General features: G+C 37.6%; 2 protein-coding genes across 2 annotated transcripts; one reads left to right on the top strand and one right to left on the bottom strand.

Annotated features, from left to right (window-relative positions):
• The first annotated feature begins 4,452 nt into the window (after positions 1-4,452).
• On the top strand, positions 4,453-5,707 carry LOC138888580 (uncharacterized). The gene is made up of 4 exons (XM_070170468.1): positions 4,453-4,572; positions 4,673-4,736; positions 4,859-5,275; positions 5,367-5,707. The coding sequence occupies exons 1-4, from the start codon at positions 4,453-4,455 to the stop codon at positions 5,705-5,707; spliced, it is 942 nt and encodes a 313-aa protein (XP_070026569.1).
• A 14,642-nt stretch (positions 5,708-20,349) lies between these two features.
• LOC138888581 (uncharacterized) lies at positions 20,350-21,132 on the bottom strand. The gene is made up of 2 exons (XM_070170469.1): positions 20,740-21,132; positions 20,350-20,523 (listed from the first exon to the last, which is right to left on the bottom strand). Exons 1-2 carry the CDS (start codon positions 21,130-21,132, stop codon positions 20,350-20,352), a joined length of 567 nt encoding a protein of 188 aa, XP_070026570.1.
• Between the last annotated feature and the right edge of the window lie 1,524 nt (positions 21,133-22,656).

Consider the following 22,656-nt stretch of genomic DNA (forward strand, 5'->3'; position numbering starts at 1 on the left):
CAACTCCGAATCCCCTTGTTTGATTTTGAAAATATCTTCCATTCTTTTCTCAACCTTTTGTGCTCCCGAATGTGCCTTAATAAAAGAATCTGCAAGCTCAGCAAAAGAATTAATAGAATTTTCAGATAAAAGAGAATACCAGGTTAATGCACCCTTGGTGAGTATTTCTCCAAATTTCTTAACCAGTACTGATTCAATTTCTTGTTTGGTCAAGTCGTTGCCTTTCACGCCTGTTGTAAATGTAGTCACGTGGTCACGTAGGTCTGTAGTACCATCATATTTCGGGATGTCAGGCATTTTGAACTTTTTCGGAATTGGAAGGGGAGCAGCACTTGGCTTCCATGGTTGTTGTGAGTATTTGTCCATGTCTACTCCTTTTATTACAGGCGGAACTCCAGGGATTTGTTCAATACGCTCATTTTGTTCCTTAATCTGTTTCTGCAAGGTTAGTACTAAATTTTGCAAATATGAATTATTTGAATTACCTGGTCCCCCTTCCTGTGGTTCACTGGGGGTTGCTCCGTTTCCAGAATTATCAAGACCAGAACGGGGATTCTCCAATGTATTATTATTAGGAGTTGGTATGGGTGGTGCAGCAGGCAATCGACTAACAAGTGCCTGAAGAGCTTTGCCGACCTGTGCATCAATTAGCTTTTGTAAAACTTCAGTTGTAACTCCTTCAAAGTGTTCAGATTGTTCTTGTTGATCAGCACGGGATTCAGTAACAGGAGTGCCTTCACGAGATTGACGTGGTGAATCTGGAGGGGAGGGAACCACGTCATCTTTGATTTTGATGGATTTGATTTTCATGGTTTCCCAATGTGTTATTACTGTTATTGTCGGTGTTGTTGTTTGACATGGTGACGACAATGGACAAGATATAGCTTAAAAGAAAAGATTATCAGATTCCCGGTAACGGAAACAATTTGTTTAACCAAAAATCTGAGTCTTTGGTCAAAGCTAAAAAGAAATTCGGGTTACTGATAATCAGGAGAAGAAAACAAAATACTTTTGAGAATGATTGTAAAGCAGTAAATAGTTTTGTATTTCAGTAAGTTTCCAATAATATTTCGTATCCTTACAGATGGTGAGTTCTTCTCCTTTTATAGCTAATCCTAGGAGAAGAGGTAATGCCTTTGTCTTAATGAGGCAATTATGAGCAATAAATGACATTAAAAGAAACGTTACACAATCATTTCTTTTTAAAACAAATATTCTAACGTATTTGATATTTAATGCTATATTTATACTCTTTTACGTCATCAGATTCGTATCTTCAACTTCTTCCGATCTTCGGTCTTTAGATGACTTGGATAGGTACGAGACTCGTACCTATTTTAGTAACGGTCCGCACCAATGTTGCTTTCTTTTTCCTTTATCTGTTGTCACCCGTGCCTCTTGGCTATTTATTGTGTTTTGACCGTTTGACCAGTCCACGTGTCATGCCACGTCACCTACAATGTAAATTCAGTTTTTTTCCAATACACATCCCTTGCGTACGTACAAAAATCACACAATTTCTTGGACTGGATCCATTCTTCTCTTGAGACTTGTAAAATTAGGTTAAGTAAAGCCGAGAAACGGATCCTGCGTATTCAATTTAATCATTCTGAGAATATCTACAATTTGATGAGATTGATCGACGAAAATAATTTTCATGAGGTTTTTTTGAGATTTGGGAATGGTTTGTACGACTCATTGCCTTGTATTTTTCAGTCAACATGCCTTACTGTTCTTCACCTAACATGTTGCGCCCTTAATGAACAAATTTTCTATGGTGAAGAAAAATTTGACTCTCTGCAAGAGTTGAAATTGGATGGCGTAGAGTTATCTGGAGAAACTCTATCCAAGTTTATTAGTAAGTGCCCTTATATTAGAGAATTGAGTTTAGTGAACTGCAACTTGCTATGGCGTATCGTATTACCTAAATTAGACAGTTTGAAGAAGCTTTACGTGAAGCTAAATGCTTATCATTATATTACCAACATAGGAGTACAAGTTATTGCACCAAGTTTACAAGTGTTCCATTTTGTTTACAGTAGTCTCAAGCAAGTTGCAATTAACATGGATATTCGTGCTTGTAGAATGTTGCGGGAATTTCAGTTGGATTGTTTGAAATTTCCTATTGGTCTTGATCATGAAAAATTCTGTTCAGATTTTCCTCATCTTGAAACTTTGTTACTTGGTCCTTGTGAAACATGGAAGCCTGTCAAAATTTCGAGTCCATCTCTCAAAACTTTGATCTTGTTCTTCACACGGATGTTTGAATATTCAAGAACTGGTGTTGTTTCTGCTCCCAATTTATGTTATTTCGAATATATAGGTGCAACATTTAAACCATTTTTAGCTCCAAATGATACTCCAAAGTTCTTGAAGACAAGGATTATATTGGTATATAATATGGAGAAGGTCAATGGAGCTTGGTTCCTCAAATTGAGAAGTCATCTTAAGAATTTTAGCAACAGAATCACATTGTCCTTGTGCATTCGTGAAGAGGTACATAACCAATTGAACACTCTCTAAATCTTCTAACTTATGATCAATTTTATTTTTCTGTCATATACTATATATTCTAACGAGTCATCTTATTGTTTTGCATTGAATGAGGAAGACAAAGTTTTCTATGGGAAAATTACGTGGACATTTATGGAGCAAACTAATTGGACGAGCTCCAACACAGCCGCTACATTATATCAAACACTTAGAGCTAGACATGAGGCTCGAATTATTTCCACATGAATATTTGATGAAATATATAACTGATAGCTTATTTTGGATGTCTCGTCCAGAGACATTGACTCTATTGATACCCTATGGTTTTGAAGCACTGGCACATGTAATGTTCTCAAGCATATGTATATATTTCTTGTTTTTATTTTCGTTTTTTTTTTAAAAATAAATACAATTTGCTTATTTGATTTGTATAGGGAGTCTGCAAGGAATTGGAAAGCAGAAGAGAAGGCAACTGTTGTGCTCATGACAAATGCTGGCGCTATTTCCTAAAAGATTTCAAGGTTCATGAACAAGTTGATTATGTTAAGGACAAGTTGACACTCGTTTTCATATTTACTTGGCAATTCACTAGTTAGACCACTGCATTTTCTTTTCGTCACTGAGATTAGGTGTTTATTGTTTTTAGTTTGTTGACTTTTTTCTGATGCTATTTCTTTTTTCCCTTTTTTAAGTAATGAGGTCTTTTATTCCCAACTCTCAGTTTACATGTTTAACCATTACCATACTATGGATTAGTTTTGAGCTTTTTTACTTAGCACTAATTTTGTTATCTTTTCTTCAAATGGTTCTTAATAATAATTGTCAGGTTCTATGATAATAGAGAATTCACAATGCTTCAAACTTGGTTGATACCAAGTACAAGGTTAAGGAAGGGTGTACACCAATCGTAGTGGTTAACGACATGAGCATTCGGTTTTACTTTGAGTTATGAAAAGGAGGAATCGAGAGTTCATAGAGATTCCAATATGCATCACAGTGAAAGAGAAGAATACCGGTTTGAGTTGCTCAAATGCAAAACTGAAAGCAACGTCATGTGATGATATTCAATTTATATCTTCTTTCTTTCCTCCACCATCCGCTAATTGATTGTGAGAAAAAACTTGGAATAAGTGTTTGTCTTGTAATCTAGTCTCTTAAAAGGTAGGAGTAGAATTTATTTAATGGCATATAATGATATTAAAGATTTAAAAATTGAATAAAGTTTTACAGAGTAAGTATATTAGTAAAATAAATATTTTAAATATATATGAAGTTAACTGCTATTTTCAGTTTTCCAAAAAATAAGTCTCTAAAACTCACTGATTAGTTCTCCATGGCGGTGCATACTATTTAAAGTCACACTTCACTCGCTCTCTCACACGCAGAAAGTACATATTTACACATTGGAACAAGGAGCGGCTGAAGAATCAGAGAAGCGATTTCAGGATGCCATGACTGAGTTTGTAAACTTCCACTGGATATTGCCTATTATTCTACTCAAAAAACTAAAATTGTCGATTTAGAATTGGCAAATTCCCTTAAAGAAAATACCAACTGTAGAAGCAGAAGGAGTAATGTAATAGAGAGTAAGAGAATCAGTTAGTTAGTTAGTGTACAAATACTACAATCAGTTATTAGGAGTACTGTAGGGACCACTAATCTGTTAGGGAGTTGATAATTAAGTGTACATGTATAAATACTTTGTACTGTTACATTGAAGAATGTAGAAGATATTTCTCTCATTTTCTTCTTCCTCAATTTATTCTCTCTCTGCACATGCTTCTCCCATTTCTAGGGTTCTTCGGCTCAAGGATTCTCCGAAATCTAACATGGTATCATAGCTTTGAGCTATGAATTGAAGCTCACAAATTGATCCAGATCTCTAATCATCTCCTCAATTCTCTTCCTTACTCAATTCTCTTCTTCGCATCTCAATTCTGAAGCTCTAAGTCGTCAGCAATGGCGGTTGACAATTATGAGCAGGAAACACCTGCAACTATAACTGAAACCTCTCAAACCTCATCGGAGGATGAATTTGAAGAAGGAATTTCAGTTCCAGTCACTCATCCTCTGTATTTGGTACCTAAGGATATGAGTGGAATATCTCTGATTTCATTTCAATTAACAGGCACAGATAATTTCTCACTATGGTATCGATATATGAAAATTGCTCTTTTAGGTCGAAATAAGCTCGGAATGGTTGACTGAAGGTGGAAGAAGGAAAAATTTCGAGAAAAATACTGGTATCAGTGGAAAAGATGCAATGTTATTGTCTTGTCATGGCTGATGAATGTTGTAGCACCGACTTTGATCAGTAAAATTGCATATGCAATCAATGCTCACATTGTATGGATGGACTTGTAAGAGCGTTTTGACAAAGTAAATGGCACTAGATGCTACAACCTACACAAGAAAATTGCAACCATAACTCAAGGTATCTCCTTTATATCTGTGTACTATTCAAAACTCAAAGACCTATGGGATGAAACTGAAGATCTAGTTCCACATCCTGGTTGTGACTGGCCTAAAACTAAGAAATTTATTGAACATCTTCATAAACAAAAGTTGTATCAGTTCCTTATGGGCTTAAATGACTCATACTCACAAGCTCGTAGTCAAATCCTTATGATAAAACATGTTCCTTCTGTAAATCAAGCTTTTGCTATGTTAATAAGTAAGGAGAGTCAGAGAAATGTAACCGGATCAGCAGGAATCTTAGGGTCTTCACCTAATGCCACTGGTGGACACTATGAATCTACAACACTATACAGTTCTAAGCCTGGTAATAGACCAAAATACAGAAAGAACTTTAATCTAGTGTGAGTTCTATAAACTAAAGGGCCATAGCTATAAAATAGTTGGTTATCTAGCAGACTACAAGTTTAAGAAGAAAGGGGGAGCTGGTGCTTATAATGCAGTAGCTGAGTATGGATCAACTTCTGGTAGTTACAATTCACTACCTGAGCTAAGCTCATACACACAGTCCTGTGGACAGCCAAACTCTGGTTCACAGATGACTACTATGCAGCCAAGATCTATTCAACCTTTGCAAAACAACAATCACTCTACAAGTATGGAGCAACAACCACAACATGGAGGAGGTAGTGCATTTCCCTTCACCAAGGAACAATATGATCAAATCATGCAAATTCTGAACAACAACACAGTCAGCTCTCCTTCAACAAGCGACAACAGTCCTTCACCTACTTCTTAAGCTAATGCAGGAGTTACTAGTATTGCTTTACTAGCTTTCACTAGTCCACAAGAGTGGATCATTGACACAGGGGCAACAAACCACATGGTGTCCAATGTCAATCTATTAAATAAAGCCTCCATAGTTGAACCCTCTATCTCTAGAAAAGTTCTCTTGCCAAATGGAGATTTCACTAAATTAACTCATATTGGAGATAGTCAGATATCAAATAACAACACTCTAAAAATAAGTATTCTATGTACCACATTTCAAGTATAATCTGTTATCAGTGTCAAAAATGACAAGGGACTTAAGGTGTTTTGCCTCTTTCTATCCTGATTTTTGTGTGTTCCAAGATCTCTTCAATGGTAGGGTGAAGGAGATTGGTAGAGAAAGAGATGGTTTGTACTTCCTACAATAACATAGAAATAAGATATTGACTATTGTGTCCCTGGCAGCTGTTAGCTCAAAGGCTGACCTCCAATCAGTCCCAATGATATAGTCTTATGGCACATGAGACTTGGCCATGTATCTATTATTGTTCTGAAGAAACTATTTTCTGTCAAACTAGCTAGTATTACTAATACCATCAATAACTGTTATGTGTGTCCTTGTGTTAAACTAACCAGGACACCATTTCCTATCAGTAGCATCAAGAGTACTAATGCATTTGATCTCATTCATGTAGATGTTTGGGGACCTTATAAAACTGCAACCTTTGATGGTTATAGATATTTTCTCAAAGTGGTTGATGACTTCACTAGAATGACTTGGGTTTTCTTACTGAAACTGAAATCTGATGTGTGTTTTGTATTACCACAGTTCATTGCCTTTGTTCAAACACAGTTCAATAAAACAATAAAAATGGTGAGATCTGACAATGGTACTGAATTTCTAAATTCAGTATGTAAAATTGTGTTCAATAACCTTGGAATCCTTCATCAAACCACATGTGCCTACACTCCTCAGTAGAATAGGGTAGTTGAGAGAAAGCACAGACATCTCCTAGAAATCACCAGAGCTCTGAGGTTTCAAGCTAATATTCCAATCAAGTTCTGGGGTCATTGTGTTATTACTGCAGCATACTTGATCAACAGACTGTCATCATCAGCATTGAAGGGGTGTTCACCTTATGAGTTGTTGTACAATAGGAAGCCTCAGCTAGGACATCTTAGAACTCTGGGCTACTTGTGTTTTGCAAAGCAAGTACAGGAGACAGATAAGCTCATGCCTAGGGCCAAGCCTGCTGTGCTCATGGGATTCTCAAGCACTCAAAAAGGTTATATTCTCTTAGATATTGCTACACAACACTTCTTTGTCAATAGAGATGTTATTTTCAGAGAGGATGTATTTCCATTAAAGGACTCTTTGTCTGTCTCTCCTCTTATATTCAAGCCACTTCCTTCACCTTCTAACTGTGAAGAACTGCCCACAGATATATGTCCCTCTCCTCACATTAATTCATCTACCTCATCATATGATGATCACTTATCCCCGACCTTATCAAAAGGTAGCATAGCTCTTTGTCTACTGCTCCTGAGCCTTGTCCTACACTGAGGAGATCTCTCAGAACTAAACATCCCCCCACTATGGCTCAAGGACTTTGTCACTCAGCCTTCTAACATTATTACTCCATATTCCATGGCCAACTATGTATACTATGACAGTCTTTCTCCCTCTTACCTGTCTTATATTGCAGCCTTATCCACTGTTGTGGAGACCTCCTCTTATGAAGAGGTCGTTTAATACCCAAGGTAGATGGAGGCTATGAAATCAGAAATAATAGCCTTGGAGGTTAATCACACTTGGGAAGTTATTTCACTTCCTCCAAGAAAGGTGCATGTTGGTTGCAAGTGGATGTTTAAAGTGAAATATAAAACTACATGGGAGGTTGAAAGATTTAAAGCTAGGCTGGTGGCCAAAGGGTTCAGTCAGCAGGAAGGGATTGATTATCAAGAAACTTTCAGTCCAGTTGTTAAGATGGATACTGTTAGAACCATCCTTTCTATTGCAGCTTCAGAACATTGGCATATCCATCAAATGGATGTGTACAATGTTTTCCTATAGGATGATTTGCCTAATGAAATCTATATGACTCCTCCTCATGGTTTTCAGAGTCAAGGGGAGAGTAGGCCAGCTTGCAGCTTCCCTGTATAGTCTCAAACAAGCACCCAGGTAGTGGAATGCAAAGTTATCAGAGGCATTGATTAGTTTTGGCTTCATACAGTCAACATGATCACTCTTTGCATGTACAAGGGACTGGGAGCTACATTGTGGTTATACTATTCTATGTGGATGATATACTCTTCACAGGACCAGACCTGAGGCTAGTAGAAAAGACCAAAGCAACACTACAGAAGACCTTTAAGAAGAATGACCTAGGAGAGTTAAAATACCTCCTTGGGATAGAGCTTGCAGGATCATCACAGGGTATTCTAATGCATCAAAGAAAGTATGCATTAGAACTTGTTTCTGAACTTGGCTTAGGTGCTGCAAAGTTTGCTACTACACCCCTTGACGTAAATGTGAAACTCACTACGCATGAGTATGATGAATACACATGCACAATCAACAACTTGGATGATGCATTATTACCAGATGTTACTAGCTATCAAAGGCTACTGGGAAAACTCCTATATATGACAGTAACAAGACCAGACATTGCTTTTATTGTTCAAACTCTCAGCCAGTTCATGCAAAAGCCTAAGAAATCTCATATGGAGGCAACACTCAGGGTGATCAAGTATGTTAAGAATCACCCTAGGCAAGGTATGGTTCTGTCTAGTCAAAAGAGAGGTGTAATCTCAGCCTTCTGTGATGCTGATTACGCAGCATGTCCCTTGACTAGGAAGTCTGTGTCTGGTTTCTTCATAAAGTATGGGAATTCACTGATATCATGGAAGTCAAAGAAGTAAAGCGCTATTTCTAGAAGCTCTACAGAATCAGAGTATAGAAGTATTCCAATAACAGTAGCTGAACTAGTTTAGATATTTGGATTACTTAAGGACATTAAACTGGTGTTTGAATTGCCAGCTACCATCTACACTGACAATAAAACGGCCATACAAATAGCTACCAACCCTGTCTTTCATGAAAGGACCAAACACATGGAGATTGATTGCTATTTTATAAGACAAAAAATTCAGCATGGGCTAATCAAGATAGAGTATGTGGGAACCAAAGAATAGTTGGCAGATGTGCTAACTAAAGGACTGCATGGAGCTCAATATGAGTACTTAGTGTCCAAGCTAGGTTTATTTGATATTTTCATACACCTAGCTTGAGGGGGAGTTGATAATAGGCTATATAGTTGACATTTACACCTTAAGATGACCATACTTTGTTGTTGTTTTATAGATAAATTGTCATCTAAATAGTGTTCTTTTGTACCACATGGAATATTATATGAGAGGAAGCAACATGGAGTGTTTTGGAGGCGAATAATATGAAGAAAACACCCACTCGAGAAGTACCCGAGCACAAAGAAGCAAAAAATAACCTGGGCAAGAAGGCCACCGCGACCGCGGTGGACCGCGGCAGGTTAATGAAGTGAGGCAGAAAGGTCAGCTTTCACCGCGGTTGGCCGCGACCGCGGTGCACTGTTCACGCAGCTGGAAGTTTGAGGACCAACGTGTAATTTCGGGAAAACTTTTGTAAAACCCTTATAAGCTTTAGAAACTCGCCCAACTTGATTCTAAGCTAATTTTAGACTACTTTTGGAGGCAAGAACAAGAGTGAGAAGATCAACCAAACATTAGAGTTTTTCTTTCTCCTTTTAATTCTTGCAATTTTACATTATGAACAATTTAGTAGTTTCTCTTATTTTGTTATGAGTAGCTAAACACTTATCTAGGGTTGGTGGAACCAATTGTTGGTTGAAGTTTTGACTCAAGTTGTTATAATCGAACCGAATTTATGATATGATTGTTCAACTACGTTTTGTATGGTGATTAATTGAATGGGCCCTTGATTAATCATGTCTAATTACCTTATATTGCTTGAGAAAGAATATTAGATTAGATAGTTGTTGAACAACACAACTTTTGGGTAATTAAAGAGATTCATTACTTGAACTTAAAAGTGGGTTTAGAGATAACAAAACTTTGGTGGGATAATTTAGAGTTGCATAACTATTGTCAGCTAGAGTAGTTCGAGAGAATGATCTAGTAAATTATTGTAGTTGATCGAGAGATAATTACGATAACCCATAACTCTTAATCCTCATAAAGTATTACAGCGAGATTATAGCGGAAGAGTCAAGACCTAAACTAGCAATTGGGGAAATCACTGCTCTAGACCTTTTTACCATTAAATTATCTTTGTTTTAGCTTACTGTTGTTTTTAGTAGTAGTTTAAGTAGTTAAACAAAAACCCAATCTTTATTGATCAAATATTTTGCATCTAGAGATTGATTGAGTTGATAATAACATTGCCGAAGAGTGTAATAGATAGGTTAGTTCCCTGAGGATTCGATTCCGGACTTAAAATCGGATTATATTTGCAGCGACCGCTTTGTCCTTTAAAAGGCATAGTTGGGCATTATCAGGAGTGTAGAAGCAGAAAGAGTAACGTAATAGAGAGTAAGGGAATCAGTTAGTTAGTTAGTTAGTTAAGGTACAGATACTACAAACGGTTATTAGGAGTACTGTAGAGACCACTAATCTGTTAGGGAGTTGATAATTAAGTGTACATGTATAAATACTTTGTACTGTTACATTAAAGAATATAGAAGATATATTTCTCTAATTTTATTCTTCCTCAATTCATTCTCTATCTGCACATCTTCTTCCATTTCTAGGGTTCTTCAGCTCAAGGATTCTCTGAAATCTAACACCAACATATTTGTGTTGGTTCAACTAAGGTTCTGATTTATGTTTCGTTATTTACTTTCAAGTACTTTAGTCAGAGGCGGATCCAGAATTTTAGTAGGAGAGGGGCGCACTGTCTTTAAATATGCCAATTACTAGTGAAATTTTTTGGCAAACTTAACGATTATGATAACTTATCAACAAAGTACAAGTTCTCAATCGTCGTTGCCGGAATCGATAGATGCTGCTACTTTGTCAAAATGATTGTTGACGAGAGAGAAGGGTTTGTAATTTTTTTTATTTGCAAGATAGGTGTTTGGAGCTTTTGATTTTGAGGGAGAGACTTGAAAAAAAATAACATTAATTAAGTTGTATATTATGTACAAGTGTTAAATGATAATTGAATTTTAAAAAGATAAATTAAAAAAAGAATCAATTGACTACTAAGTAAAGTAATCTTTGAAATCATTAAAGGGAAAGGAAAACCTAAGAAGTGGAAGTTGGGGCTCAATCCTAAGACAACAAGCAGGGGCAGGCGGCTTCAGCACTACACTCAACCAACTCTACCACGGGGCCTTTTGAGAATTTGGGGGCATCAGTAAAATATTTAACGGGTTCTTGATGTGTGTGTGTATATATATATATATATATATATATATATATATATGTATGTATATAGTGATTTTGCCGAGTCTAACGGATTTTGGTGACCCTCTACCAGTGAAGGATCGAGGATTTTAAACTAATGAATGTTCGCCAATTAAAATTCCAAAAGAAGAGGGGAAAAAAGTTTAGTTATAGATGCTTACTTAATATTTATCTAAATATTTTTATTATAGCCAATGCAAATTTACTAAATATGATCAAAGGTAATGGGTACTTAAGCACCCACAAGTGCCTATCTAGATCCGTCACTGCCCTACCCACGACTTAGGTCCGCCCCTGACTCTAGTATTTGGCATTAGTATTTCTCGTCACTTTGGCTAATTCCGTTGCTTTTATTGTTGTTCATTTTCCTTTTACATGAATGCTCTTTTATGTGGCGCAATTTATTTCCCGAATTTGAACTTTGGTGTTTAATTGTGGCATTTTTGGTTTGGCTGAATTAAGCAAAATATATACAGTATCTTGTTCTCATTTAGAATTTTGTAATAAACACAAAATGTGGCAGTGCGGCTATAACTTTTTCATATGATTTTGATATTACTTCCCTATTTAAAAAACAATTAATAATATATGGAAAAATTAATATATGGAAAGTAGATGCAGTTTTAGCCAAAAAAAAAAAAAAGGAAAGTATGAAAATTAAGCTTGGACAATGGGTTACTTTTACTTGGGCCCTAATTTTCAATTTTCCGAATTACTTTTGGTAGAATTATTAGTTATTGCTTTCTCAAAAAAAATTTAGAATAAATTACTCTCTCTATCACTTGGGCCTTAGTGGTAAATCTCTCTCTATTTATATATTTACACATAAGTTCTTGGAAAAATATCACTAAATTAATTTGACTAGATTTACGGTTTGCCTTGTTTCAGCTTCCACGCAATGGCTGAACTCTGCATGTCTCAAAAAGTTGAAGATATTCTTAATGTACCTATAATGTCTTGTACTGATCCAACGTTGCAATTACCGGATCATCTTCTCCGATCTGTTCAATCTTTTGCTACCTTAATTTTCTGGACCTAGTTCATGTCCGCCTTGTTTCCAAGAGATGGCATCGTAACACACCATCATATTGTGCTTTCAACTTTGACGAGTCCCTTTTCTTTGAAAATACCCGCTTGGTTGGACCACTTCCCACCCAAGAAGCACATAACAAGTTCTCGGACTGGATCTTTGACTCTCTCGAGACCTCGAAAAGTAGGTTAATTAAGGCTGAGAAACGGATTGTACATGTTAAATTTGATTATATTATTTACGGTAAGAATATTGTTAATAACAATCTGATGCCATTGATAGACAGAAACGATTTTCATGAGGTGTATTTGAGATTTGAGAATGGTTTGTACTACTCATTGCCATGTATTTTTCAGTCAACATACCTTACCGTTTATCATCTAACTTAGGAGTGGCAAACGGGCGGGTCGGGTCGGATATGGTTCGGGTTGAAAACGGGTAATGAAAAAGCGGATCGATTATCCGATCCGACCCATATTTAATACGGATAAAAAACGGGTTAATCGGCGGATAATATGGATTATCCAAGACTTCTTGTATATGATTACTTTTGGGAGAATTCTTAGTCTCTCTAACTTGAGGAACCCCCAATTTGAGGCTTTACAGATGAAAAAAGTAAATCCATTGGTTATCCATGGTTACTCATTGGTTATCCATTTTCTAAATGGATAATATGGTTCTTATCCATATTTGACCCGTTTTTATAAAGTTCATTATCCAACCCATTTTTTAGTGGATAATATGGGTGGTTAACTGTTTTTTTTTAACCATTTTGCCACCACTAATCTAATTCGTTGCACCCTTAATGAACAAATTTTCAATGGTGAAGGAAAACTTGACTCTTTGCAAGAGGTGAAATTGGATGGAGTTAGGTTATCTGAAGAATCTTTATCCAAGTTTATTAGTGTATTGGGAAAAAACTGAATTTATATTAAAAATGATGTGGCATGACACGTGGATTAGTTGAATGGTCAAAGAACAGCAATTGACTAAGAGGCACGGTGAAAACACGGTGAAAACAGCCACGGGAAGAAGAATTTAAATAGGCACGAGACGATGTATAGATACGAGTCTCGTACCAATTTAAATTATTTACAGTCAACGGATTAGAAGGCATTAAAAGCAAGGATCAGATGACAGAAAGGAGTCCAAATTCATTATTAAATGTCTGATACGTTATAAAGTTGGTATTTAATAGGAATGATTGTATAACGGCTTATTTAATGTCATTTATTGCTCATGATTATGTCATTAAAACTGATGCTTTATTCCTTTACCTAGAATGATCTATAAAAGGAAGAAGTATCATCATTTGTAAGGACGATATACTATTGAGAATACACTGAAATACTTATCTATTTACCCTCTACCATTGTTCTCAAAAAGTATTTTATTTTTTGTCTCCTGATTATCAGTAACCCGAATTTTTCTTTTAGCTTTGACCAAGGGCTCAGATTTTTGGTTAAACAAATTGGTTCCGTTACCGGGAATCTGATAATCTTTCCTTTTAAGCTATATCTTATCTATTATTGTTACCATGTCGAACAATAACGCCGACAACAACAGTAACAACACATTGGGAAACCATGAAAATCAAATACATCAAAATCAAGATACCGTGGTTCCCTCTCCTTTAAATTCACCACGTCAATATCGTGAAGGCACTCCTGTTACTGAATCCCGTGCTGATCAACAAGATCAATCTGAACATTTTGAAGGAGTTACAACTGAAGCTTTGCAAAAGCTAATCGATGCACAAGTCGGCAAAGCTCTTCAGGCACTTGTTAGTCGATTGCCTGATGCGCCACCTACACCGACTCCTAATAATAATACATTGGAGAACCCCCGTTCTGGTCTTGATAATTCTGGAAACGGAGCAACCCCCAGTGAACCACAAGAAGGGGGACTAGGTAATTTAAATAATTCATATTTGCAAAATTTAGTACTAACCTTGCAGAAACAGCTGAAGGAACAAAATGAGCGAATAGAGCAAATCCCTGGAGTTCCACCTGTAATAAAAGGAGTAGACATGGACAAATACTCACAACAACCATGGAAGCCTAGTGCTGCTCCCCTTCCAATTCCGAAAAAATTCAAAATGCCTGACATCCCGAAATATGATGGTACTACAGACCCACGTGACCACGTGACTGCATTTACAACCGGCGTGAAAGGCAACGACTTGACCAAACAAGAAATTGAATCAGTATTGGTCAAGAAATTTGGAGAAACACTCACCAAGGGTGCATTAACCTGGTATTCTCTTTTATCTGAAAATTCTATTAATTCTTTTGCTGAGCTTGCAGATTCTTTTATTAAAGCACATTCGGGAGCACAAAAAGTTGAGAAAAGGATGGAAGATATTTTCAAAATCAAACAAGGGGATTCGGAGTTGCTTAGAAACTTCGTTGATAGATTCCAACGTGAAAGAATGACTCTACCTCGTATGCCTGACAATTGGGCTGCTATAGCTTTTGCAAGTAATTTAAACGACAAAAGTTCTGAAGCCACGAGACGACTCAAAGAAAGTCTTCGAGAATTTCTTGCAACCACATGGAATGATGTTTACAATAGGTATAGCACGAAGCTGCGAATCGAAGAAGATACCGTACCTAAGCTCCATCATGAAGAAAGGGGCGGTACCCGAAGGTCAGATTCCGAAAAAAGATCAGGTAAAAACAGGTACGATCCATATATGGGACCCGCAGGAAAGGACCCACGGTCGAAGCAAGATAACCAACAATACGATCAAAAGTCAAGGAACCGGGATTCTAGCTTTTCTTCAAAGTTCAGGAATGATCGGAATAGACAAGAATCACGTGATGATGACCGGAGTTTAAAGGCACGATTCGGTGGATATAATTTCAACGTCTCTACCTCCGAGCTCGTAGCTGTTTTAAGAAGCATGGGAGATAAGGTACGGTGGCCGAAAGAAATGCGGTCAAACCCAAGTAGACGCAATCCGGATCATTGGTGCGAATTTCACAACGATCACGGGCACAAAACTTCAGAATGCAGATTCCTGCAAAGTGAAGTAGATCATTTATTGAAGCAAGGATATCTCACTGAGTTATTTAGTGAGAAAGGAAAACAAGCTTATATGAAGAACAGACAAGAACCACCACAACCTCCTTCACCCAAGAGGACAGTGAATGTCATAAGCGGGGGAGAAGATATTCATGGCATAACTTACACAGCTTCAAACAAGGTTTCTAAGGTAACAATTACACACGGGAAACGGGTGCGGCAGGTCCTTGACAATGAAAGCATTTCGTTCGATGACGCAGATAACGAAGGAGTGACAACTCCACATAATGATGCACTGGTAATATCTTTACTTGTATATGATACTAATGTAAAGCGAGTTTTGATTGATCCAGGAAGTTCTGTAAATATTATATTACTAAGGGTACTGCGGGAAATGCAAGCTGAAGACAAAATGTTACCCAAGGCGCACACCTTGTCAGGTTTCGACAACTCAAGTGTAGTAACAAAAGGTGAGGTAATACTAACAACTTTTGCTATGGGTGTTGTGAAGGAAACTAAATTTCAGGTAGTTGATATGGAAATGGCCTACAATATGATCATGGGAAGGCCATGGATACATGATATGGATGTTGTCCCATCAACCCTGCATCAAGTTATCAAATTCCCATCACCATGGGGAATTTGTCAAATTCGTGGGGATCAGCAGATGGCCAGAAATGTCAACGCTGTAACAAGTATGAGCACCGTAAATAAAGCAAAATAGCAATTATAGTAAACATTTGAAAGTAAAAAAGATCAAACTTCAACTGAACAAGAGAAAATAGATTTGGACTCAAGGCCTGACACAATTCAAGAACCTGAAGAGAATGAAAGTATCAAAACGACGATTGAAGAGCTTGATGCAGTGACGTTATTTGATCAACAGCCTGAACGGAAGGTTTATATCGGGGCTAATTTAGACACGAACATGCGAGGTATGATAATCGAATTTTTAAAAGCTAACTTAGATTGGTTTGCTTGGTCCCACGCTGATATGACAGGGATACCTCCAAATGTGATGACTCACAAACTCAACGAGGACCCTTCTTTCACACCAGTAAAGCAAAAGAAACGGAAACAAGACCCTTCTTTCACACCAGTAAAGCAAAAGAAACGGAAACAAGGTGATTCAGGATGAAGTCCAAAAATTATTAAAAATCGGATCAATCCGTGAGGTAAAATATCCAACTTGGTTAGCTAATACAGTGGTTGTACCCAAGAAAAATGGTAAGTGGCGTGTTTGTGTAGATTATACTGATTTAAATAAAGCATGTCCAAAAGATTCCTTTCCCTTACCACATATAGATCAACTAATTGATGTGACCGCAGGTCATGAACTTTTAAGTTTTTTAGATGCATACTCAGGATATAATCAAATCAAAATGGATCCTGGTGATGAAGAAAAAACTTCTTTCATCACAGACAGGGAGACTTATTGTTAAAAAGTAATGCCCTTTGGTCTCAAAAATGCTGGGGCAACCTATCAAAGGTTGGTCACCAAAATGTTCCAAGAACATTTAGGGAAAACAATGGAGGTATATATAGACGATATGCTCGTCAAAACCCAGCAATCTCATGATCATATTTCTCATCTATCTATTACTTTTGAAATTTTGCGAAAATTTAATATGAAACTCAACCCAGAAAAATGTGCATTTGGAGTTGCATCAGGTAAGTTTTTGGGTTTTCTTGTTTCTAACCGTGGTATTGAGGTGAATCCTTCTCAGATCAAAGCAATAGAAGAAATCCCGGATATCCTTACTAATAAAAAGGAAGTACAACGATTAACGGGAAGAATTGCAGCTTTGGGGAGATTTATTTCCAAATCCTCAGAAAGGTGTTTTAAGTTTTTCTCTGCACTTAAAAAGCAAGATCATTTTGAATGGAATGAAGATTGTCAGCAAGCCCTTAGAAATTTGAAAACTTATTTGTCAAAACCACCGTTGTTGGCAAAACCGAAGGTAGGGGAAAAACTTCTTATTTATCTGGCCGTATCTGAAGTCGCGGTAAGTGCTGTTTTAGTCCGCGAGGACCAAGGTAAACAATCTCCTATTTATTACGTAAGTAAGTCCTTATTGGAAACTGAGACACGATACCACAGCTAGAAAAATTAGCATTAGCTTTGGTCATGGCATCTAGAAAGTTAAGACCTTATTTTCAATGTCATCCCATTGTTGTAGTTACTGCTTTTCCGCTTCGAAATATTTTGCATAAACATGAACTTTCAGGAAGATTAGCAAAATGGGCTATAGAACTAAGTGAATATGAAGTTATTTATCAACCCAGGACCGCTATAAAGTCTCAAGTACTAGCTGATTTCGTGGCTGATTTTAGCCAGGGGATGCATTTAGAAGCAGAAAAAGAATTATTAGTTTTTAATGGTGCGAACCCGGGGACTTGGGTTTTATACACTGACGGTTCATCTAATGTAAAAGGGGCAGGCTTAGGAATAGTCCTCGTACCACCTGCGGGTGAGACCATTAGACAGGCTATAAAATGTCATTCTATAACTAACAATGAAGCAGAATATGAAGCTGTAATTGCAGGTTTAGAATTGGCACGAGAACTCGGCATAACACAGATTATAATCAAGAGTGATTCTCAACTCGTGGTTAATCAGATGCTGGGGACTTACACAGCCAGAGAGTCACGAATGCAAGAATACCTCGCAAAGGTACGGGAGTTAGTAAAGCAATTCCAAACTTGGAAAGTAGTGCAAGTCCCAAGAGATGAGAATGCAGAGGCATATGCTTTAGCAAACCTTGCATCCGCAGCAGACATAGCAAACAATACAGATGCTTCAGTCATACATCTATTTCATTCCGTTCTCGAACCTGACAAAAACGAGGTAAATTTTAATCATCTAACATGGGATTGGAGAAATGAAATTGTTGCCTTTTTACAGCACGGAACCGTGCCTAATGACAAAGGAAAGGCTTTCGCGCTTCGCAAAAGAGCTGCACGATATTGTTTATATCAAGGTAATCTTTATCGAAAGATGTTCGGCGGACCACTAGCAAGGTGTCTCGGCCCTTCTCAAACCGAATATGTCATGAGAGAAGTACATGAAGGACATTGTGGGAATCACGCAGGAGGACGGTCACTGGTAAGAACGTTAATTCGCACAGGATATTATTGGCCTAAGATGGAAGAAGAGGCAACCATTTTCGTGTCCAAATGTGATAAATGTCAAAGGTACGGCAATAATATGCACAGACCAGCTGAGTTACTACATACTGTTTTAACCCCTTGGCCCTTTATGAAATGGGGAATGGATATCGTAGGTCCACTTCCACAAGCGAAAGGTTAGGTAAAATTTTTACTCGTACTTACAGATTATTTCACTAAATGGGTAGAAGCAGGGGCATTTAAACAGGTACGAGAAAAAGAAGTTAAAGACTTCATATGGCGCAATATAATATGCCGCTTTGGAGTACCAAAGGAGATCGTATGTGACAATGGACCACAATTCATTGGAGCACAAGTTACAGAATTTTTTCAAAGTTGGCAGATCAAAAGAATAACATCTACGCCATACCATCCAGTAGGGAATGGACAAGCGGAATCAACTAACAAAGTTATTATCAATAACTTGAAAAAGAGGTTACAAGATTCAAAAGGTAATTGGCCTGAGGTGTTACCCGGAGTACTATGGGCTTATCGTACAACGACCAAAACAGGCACTGGAGAAACACCATTTTCGATGGTTTATGGTACGGAAGCCTTAATACCAGTTGAAATAGGTGAGCCAAGCACACGGTACTATCAGGCAACGGAGAAATCTAATAATGAAGAGATGCGGGTTAGCCTAGATTTACTTGAAGGAAGAAGAGAGGCTACATTGATAAGGATGGCAGCGCAAAAGCAAGTAATAGAACGATATTACAACAGGAAAGCACGCCTCAGATTTTTCAAAATTGGGGACTTCGTGCTTAAAAGGTTTTCCAATCTACAAAAGTTGTTAACTCAGGAAAGCTAAGTCCAACATGGGAAGGACCATACAAAGTTCGTGGCATTGCGGGAAAAGAAGCATACCAGTTGGAAACAATGGATGGTAAAGTTTTACCCTCACATTGGAATGCTGTCCACTTAAAAAGATATTACTTTTAAGAAAGTACCTACGGTCGGGTATCATCATGTAAAAATTCTTCTCTTGATTTTTTAATATTTTACTAACGATTTTAGATGCTAGGCTAAATATCCTAACTCGTGCCAAATGATGAGTCACAACCTGCAAGGAAAAATGGAGTATGCATAAATTCCTAGCCCAGGGTTACAATTAATCTGATGGAAATACACACGAGTTAGGCAGTCTTCATCTATAATCATATAGTCGAGTCCCGTATATTTTTCTATTTCAGGAAAAGGGCCAAAGTAAAAAGAAATAAACAAGTGTTCGAGGCTTCATACTTCACCGCTCAAACACTTGGGGGACTACATATTATACACAGATAGGTGCAAAGAAACAGATACGAGTATCGAATAAAAGTCGGCCAAACTGAAGCAAGTGTTGAGAAGAAGTTACGAAGTCTTCAGCATTCATGAGAACAACAGAGTCATCTCTCAAACTCATAAACAAAGTCACCTCTCAAACCCTTCTTAACATGTAAAGATAGGGTCATGACTATGTACTGAAACAGGTTATAAAAAAAACCTTGTTTAGTTTATGTTATTTACAAATCTGTTACAAGAAAAACAGTTACGAGAAAAGTTGTAGATGTATTGTAATACATGTAACAGTCAAACACTTGTTAAAAGTTTATGAATGAAAACTTGCCAAAGTTGTTTCATACAAAACGTGTGTTTTCCTATTACTTTCATCGTATTTTAACACCATTATGAAGTTGAGACGTCTTCTTCATTAAGTGTCGATAAAATAAAAGGGCCCTCTTTTATAAGCCTCATGTCAATAAGTCATGGGAGAATCATAAAGCATTTTCAAAGGATAAAAATGCTAAACTATTCTATAAGTCCTAAATAAGTAAAGAAAAGGCAAGAGTAGAACACATTGAAGTATTAACAAACTTCTTGATCTAATTAAAAAAAACTAAGTAGAAACTTAGTCAATAAAAGTTTATACAATTGCCCCATTATGATAACTGGGGACTTTCACCAAAAAATCCTTTAAAAAAAACTAAGGGATCAAACCATCATTCAGTTGAGGGGATTGTCACGGAAGCTTCAACTTCCATAGACTGGGTTGTAGAAGTTTCACCCTCTGAAGCTGGAATAGCAACATTTTCAGGAACTTCAAGGGCAGGAGAAGGAGTATCAGTAGACTGTTGGCTTTTCTCGATGGTATCTATGACTTTAGCCAGTTCAGACTGCAAGTCAAAACCCTCTTGAGCAGCTTCCGTCAAAGCATCACGACGAGAATTCAGAAAAGCCCAACTCACTTCTATGTTAAAATTTTCCTCTAGAAGTCCATATTCCTTTTCCCACATAGCAAGATCGTTTTTTAAAATTTGATTTTCAGCTAAATGGGAATCAAGGGAAGCTTCAAGAGAAGCATGAGAACTCTTCAAGGATTGAATCTCGACAGAAGAAGTCTGTAAGTCAGCCTGAGCTTGAGTCAAGTTTTGCACTAACTCTCCTGCATATTCTTCCTTTTTAGCCAAAAGTGCCTTCAGCTCTCTAACTTCTTCACTAGCTCTGGATAATTGTTCTGATAAAGAGCATTCTAAAAGCTCTTTGTCTCTTTTCAATTGGCTTGAAGAAGCTTTGACTGTTGCCAGCTCAGAAGTTAAACCACGGTTTTGCTGCTCTAGGAGGTTTTTATTTTCTTGCAACTCTTCTATAGTCCCTTGAGCATTTTCGAACTGCTCCTTCCAGTTGGTTGCTTCAAGTTGGGCTCCCCTAGCAATTTCCTCAGCCTCGTGGACAGACTTCTCAGACTCACGAGCTTTTCTTTCTAGTGAGGAAATTCTTCTCATTAATTCCGTGCTAATAAGGTTAGCCTACAGAGGTAAGTCATGGAAATGAGAAATTAAAGATAATTTAAAAAAAAAACTTGTTGGTTGAAATACCTTCAAAGTAGAATGAACTACGTCGTTCATCAAAGTTAAGCAGCTATGGCTCTCCATCTTCTTCTTCTCGATATCTCCAATAAGAGGTTCGAGCCAAACATCGGCTCTGCCGGTTTTCCTCAGGAGGCTAAGATTGGCAGGAACCTCCAAAGTAACACTTCTCATTGTTATATTTCCGCTGCTAGAACCTGTCTCTGTATGAAAAACAGAGGGAAGAGGAGCAGCGGAAGGAATGGAGGGAAAAGATGTAGAAACCAACACCGGAGCAGAAGCAGGTGCGGTTGAAGCAGCCAAGGGAACAGATATAGGAGTAGTAGAAATTGGCAAACAAACGGAAGTTGTTAAAGCTGGTAAAGAAACACTTACGGCTGGCAGAGGAATGGAGGGAATAGGAACAAATGAGGAAAGATGAGCTTCATCAAAAACAGGTCCGAGCTCGCCACTCCCGAAGCCACTGTCAAAAAGGTGCTGAATTGATTCATTATTATATATTGGTTCGGCATCCTCATCAGATTGAATCAAAACCGGCTCGGTGGCGGAGGTACGAGCAGGAGTGTTTTCAATTTCATCATCAATGACTATTCGTCTCCTGGCTCTTGGCCTGGTAATTAGGGAGGTACCCTCCTCTTCTTCTTCAGAACCTTCCTTTGTAGCTTTTCTTTTAGGCAGCAAGGCTCGAGCCTTATCTAAATCCAGAGCAGCATTCGCAGACATGCGAATGGCCATAGCTACTTCAGCTGTCATTCCTCTAATGCCAAATCCTGATTAAAGAATGGATATACATGATTAAAGTTGAGGAAAAAGTGCTTAACATGTAAAACAAAAATTTTAAAAGGGTGGATACCATGTGTTTTGACTTTCCAGCCATGTAAAGAAGAAATTGATTTCCAAGTTCTCTGCTCCCTAGTAGCAATCTTCAAAAGTGAGTCTACCCAACCACGAAAGTTGGGAATAGGTTCCACATCTCCCATGGTTGCTACAAAAAACCAAGAAGGGACGAGGTTAAAAACAACATTCTTTTGAAATTCTCAAAAGTAGGTACGGTAAATAAGAGGAAACTTACGTTCAAAATTCCACTTCTCAGGAAAGGGAATATTTGTTTCGCCAATCAAATCCACTGTACGGACAGCAACGTAACGGATATACCATCCACGATCTTTGTCATCCTCAGGGTTTACCAAAACTTTTTTGCTCCTTGCAGTTAAGGTGAAAACCCCATGGCGTATTAAGTTGGGATGGTATAGATGAATGAGATGAGAAAAGGTGAAATTGACATTGGCCTTGGATGATAAATATCTCAAACAAGCCACTGTTCTCCATACCAATGGACCAATTTGGGCCAAACAAATGGTAAAGAAACGACAAAAATCGAGAATAACTGGGTCAATTGGAGGATTAAAACCTAAAGTGAAGGGGTAAGTGTAAACAGAA

This window comes from Nicotiana sylvestris, chromosome 3, assembly GCF_000393655.2.
Source record: "Nicotiana sylvestris chromosome 3, ASM39365v2, whole genome shotgun sequence".
Classification (NCBI taxonomy): Eukaryota; Viridiplantae; Streptophyta; class Magnoliopsida; order Solanales; family Solanaceae; genus Nicotiana; species Nicotiana sylvestris.